The following is a 4,710-nucleotide window of genomic DNA, read 5'->3' as shown; positions in this document are numbered from 1 at the left end:
TCGCACCTGACCAGGGATTATCTCACCATATACACTTCGGGCCGGGGCACTAACCCTTTATTATACCCTTGTCACATTACGCGAAAATCAATAGGACGACGATTCTATGGCAATTGCCCGAGCCTCTCTTATGATAATAACTTTATTGCACAACAATTGCACAAGGCTTATTTGTGACAGGGACGGTTTTCAGGTGAAAAATATGCACAACCCTCAACCCCCAAGAATGAAAATGGTGCTTTGTTAGCCTTGAAGTGTAACAATATGGAGTAATTGAGGCCTTCTCAAGAAGCATGAATGATTACAAATGTAGTGTCAGTGAACTCTGTAGATATCTTTAAATTCACAATTTCTTTAAGTAGCAGCAGTTGTTGAATGCTGAGGAGATGATGTAATCACTGTCCCCAGCAAGTTGATTCTGTTTAGGCCCAATGAGGACTAGAGCCTGTCTTCTTGTTGGTTAGTGCCGTCCTGATTGATTGGAATGGAATCTGCAGAATGAACCACAAAAGATTGATTTCATCAGGGAAGCCATATTGGGTCAACTATTGGCACCACACCTCAGTGATCTGATTTCAAGTTGATGACATGACGTCAGTACTTGCCGGAAAATTGAATTCAAACGTTAACCTAGATACAGAGAAGGAAGAGTTCTCTGTAACACCTCCTTCCCACTAGAGAAGTTTTGAGAGATCGCTCGACAGCAAATTTGATCAATCAAGATTTTTCTCATGTTTCTTGCGTTTTGTTGTCTTTTAAAGAATAATTTAGATCTAAGCTCATATTCATTGTAGGGTCACACCAATCTAATTTTGGTCATTGTACTGTCACTGACAGCAATCAACGTGTAGTGGAAAGGGGGCCTTAGGGTCGACCTCATTAAAGCAGATTAGATTAGGGTAAAGATAAAGAACAAGCTTAGGGGTATATCCACATGAAGATGTCTACTTGAACTGCAGGCACTTGCAGTGTTGTTTTACAATCAGTAGTGAAAAAAATGGTAAAGTAAGACAAAGCACATAAATACAGTGTGATGAGCGGACTAACTACAGGTACCTTTAGCATTCGGTGCATTATGGCATCATCACCATCAACCTTCCCTAGGACACCCCTGTCTGTAGAATATCATACAAGCAGATGCACGAATAATGTCAGAGTGGAACTGCCTGCTTACAGAGACAGTAGCTGCCCATACCTGGCATTTTTCCTGGACTCACCTCTCCTAACCCGACCTACAGCACCTACACCATCCACCCCCCACCCCCCCCTACCCCCACTCCAGCAAGCATCACCCCCCGGCACCACCACCAGAAAAAACGGACCTGAAAAAATTTGGTGGACTGGATGTTGGACGAACAAAGACGAACAGCACAAAACAAACAAAAACATACAGATCAGGAATTCACACGCTCTGGGGCTAGCCGGTCGAAGAAAATAGCAAGAGCGAAGTAGAGTAGAGTCTACAGTTATTTCTACCAAGTTTTACATCAATCATACAGAGGCAGGTAGCCTTGTAGGATTTTAAAACACTCCAGATAACAGATTTCTTTGTGGTGAAATGGACCAAGTTTTCACACACTGTATCAGGTCCAGGTTCAGGTCCAGACCTGGACCTGATCCTCTGGACCTAAACCGGGCCTGGACCTAAATTTTCTGTACCAGTACCCGCCCCTAGTTGCAACCGTTGATACAATGTTGTGTCTCAGCCATCATCCTTCTGATGCTTATTCAGCTACATTGTATATTGTGTGTATTACTGCCTTATATGGCAGCATTAGGGGATTTACTATCAGAAACAAACTTGAAGAATTGCTGCCCCACAATATTCAGCCTCAAAAAGACTTCAGATTGAATCAAATTCAAAATGTCTGGAGCCAAAGTTGTGGAAAGAACCATTTGTATAAACTATAATGACTATTCTTACATGCAATTAATGATGCAAAATTGTCTTCATATATTTTTGTACCATGATAGTCACTGTATATATTGTATAATTGTCTATTTCTAGTATTTGTGTGTGTATGTGACTGTATACATACATGTACATGTAACACTGTTGGAGACAAAGATGGAACACTCTGTACTGTACACAGTTGTAGATGATATACTCTCTGCTACTGAAGTATTCACAAGACAGTGCTTCGTTTCACAGGTGCGTACCGATAACAGAGTCGAGTGTCATCATAGCCATCTCCTCGCCTCATCGCACGGCAGGCCTGGAGGCAGTCAGATATGCCATCGACACATTAAAGGCAACTGTCCCAATATGGAAGAAGGTACGAGGGACCGACATGCCTTGATATGTGTTGACCGGATTGATTAAAAAGTGTCACAAGGTGGTGAATGATTGCTGAAGAATGTGGTATGGTGGTCTTAGGGAGCTGAAAGTGAAAGTCACCAGTTTAGCTCAAATGAACTCAATGAACATTCAGTGAGCTGATCTTGCACTGATCATGGCAAATACTACATGTGTATGTTGTATTTATTTCTATGTTGTGTAATTCCCCTAGCTCCTTTTAACAAGCACAATGAACATTGAACCTGAGCGTAGTGTCACATCCTAACTACTGCTGCCCTTTCCAGACAATATTAGTCTGGTCTTTTAGGACTTGTAAAAAAATTCAAATGCAGAAATTTTTATACCCAAAATACCCCAAACCCTCAAGGATCTTTCATGGTCTTTTGGAAATCCCCTCAGCTATGCATGTACACTGTACATGTTCATGTACAGTGTACATGCGTGTCCCTAGTTCAACCTAGTTCAAGCTCACCTGTAAGATCAATACCAACCTAATCTAGGATTGGTCCCCTTTGTGCTGGGGGTTGTGTGCAGCAGAGATGAGATTGTGCTCCATCCTTCGCCTTGGTACTTTGCCCCAGACGGCAGGTCTATATCAAAATTTTGGCATGTTCGGACTGCAGGTTAGATTACAAACACTTAAGTAGCAGTATCCAGTATGCAATTTTGCAAGCAAACCAATTCAGAGCTAAGTACTGTGAGTCACAATTTAGATAAATATCATTTAGATAACTTTCACAATCAATTATTGTCATAAGATTGCATCATTACGTTAAGAGGCTTTGGGTTTAAAAAATTATAGATTATTTGTATGATCATGTTATAATAAGTACATTTGTATCTGAATATAAAGAATCTTAAAGTCATATAAATGTGTACTATACATGTACAAATGTGGTAATGATTTAAACATCATCAGGGAAATCTGCTTGTCAGTCTGCAGGAAGCATTGATTTTGAAGGCTGTTTTCACAAAAAGGTATTTCCAGCCCTGGACAGTTCACACTTGTTATGAATGGAAATTATACACCACCTGCAAATAACTTTTCATGATTACCCAGAGTCGGCTGCTTGTATCCTCACCAGTAGAACACTTCCCAGCATGCAGCATTCCCAGGGGTCTCAAGTTGGAATAAGGAAAGGACACAAATTGCTAGCCAAACTTAGAAAGCGACATGGCCTCATACGGGAACTCCCTTCATGGGCTATGAGTCTTCAAAGAGCATTTAGAATGCCTTTTGCAGAACAGCAGCGGTAACAAAATGACTTTTATCAGGTATGTGCAGCAGTGGGCATGAAATACCTGGGGAGTCTTGCATCAGCTGTAGGTTATGTGAAATGCAAGCCATGACTATATATTTTTTTGTCTTCCTTTGCTTCCAAACAAGTAGCCAGCAAAATCAACAAGTCTGAATGATACATGTACCAAATACGTCTCCAGTTGCAATAATTTTCTCAGTCATTATCCTTGAATGTCACATTGTTTCCTGTGTCCACTTTTATTACCACGTGGATGTTTTCCAAACCCAACGTTTTGCGGTAAATAAATCTAGCTCCCTAATTTGTATACTCAGTAAGTATGTCAAATAGTGACATTGTAATTCCCCCTGAATATGCAGCAAGATTTGAATCTGTACAGCATTTGCTCCTCTTTAAATCCCCTTTCTTCAGGGTTGTTGAAAATAAACTTCCAAAGGCCTGTGCTAAAATTTATAAAGTTTCATGTGAACCTAATTTTAAGTCTATTACAACCTTTATCTGATGTAATGATTGTCTTGTTTTAGAAAAATTAATAGCTTTACAGACCATGCAGAGGCATGGATGGGCCTAAAATTATCTCAGAGGTAGCAAGGATGGAGTATGGGTACAAATGCACGCACATGGGCAAATAGCAAATTCACTTCCTCAAGTGACAGCATATTTTTTGTTATTACTATATGTCTTTCCACAATCCCCAATGCCATTTATATTTCTGTGCAGAGCAGAGCAGAGCAGTCTAACATGTTCCTTGCCATGTTGAAGGTAGTAGGTACAAGCCAATTATTTGCCTCCTAGCAGCTTTTTGTGGGACTGCAGGTTTTTCTCCAAGCATCTGACATGACTCAATGTCTGTATTTTGTTGCAGGAACTTTATGAAGAAGGAAACCCTACTTGGAAGGAAAACAAAGAGTGCAGTTGGTCAAGCTAGGGGATACGAGTCAACATAAGAACATTTAGTAGTAAGACCAAGGAGGTTAAGAAAAGAAAGGAGTAGGCACACCCACCTGGCTATCTGCATTATTTCCATTCTGTTTATATAAGACACAAGAAATCATATGTAACAAGCTTGGACATTTTGAATGTATAATTCATTAATATGCTGGTTATTGTCATGATATGTTAGGCAACATATGAAACATGTTTCAGTTGAGT

The 4,710-nt window shown here is 40.2% G+C and overlaps 1 protein-coding gene across 2 annotated transcripts in view; it reads left to right on the top strand.

Moving 5' to 3' along the window:
• LOC118407776 (molybdopterin synthase catalytic subunit-like) overlaps window positions 1–4,710 on the top strand; it is a 31,861-nt gene extending 27,151 nt beyond the window's left edge. Inside the window, exons 6-7 of one of the 2 annotated variants that reach the window (XM_035808296.1) lie at window positions 2,153–2,276; window positions 4,424–4,710. In XM_035808296.1, the coding sequence (XP_035664189.1) occupies window positions 2,153–2,276; window positions 4,424–4,486 (187 nt within the window). In that variant the 3' untranslated portion in view covers window positions 4,487–4,710. The remainder of the gene's footprint in view (window positions 1–2,152; window positions 2,277–4,423) is intronic. The other variant, XM_035808307.1, reaches the window with a different exon arrangement.

The sequence above is a fragment of the Branchiostoma floridae genome, chromosome 2 (assembly GCF_000003815.2).
Source record: "Branchiostoma floridae strain S238N-H82 chromosome 2, Bfl_VNyyK, whole genome shotgun sequence".
NCBI classification, from domain to species: domain Eukaryota; kingdom Metazoa; phylum Chordata; class Leptocardii; order Amphioxiformes; family Branchiostomatidae; genus Branchiostoma; species Branchiostoma floridae.
This window is presented reverse-complemented; position numbering and strand designations above follow the sequence as displayed.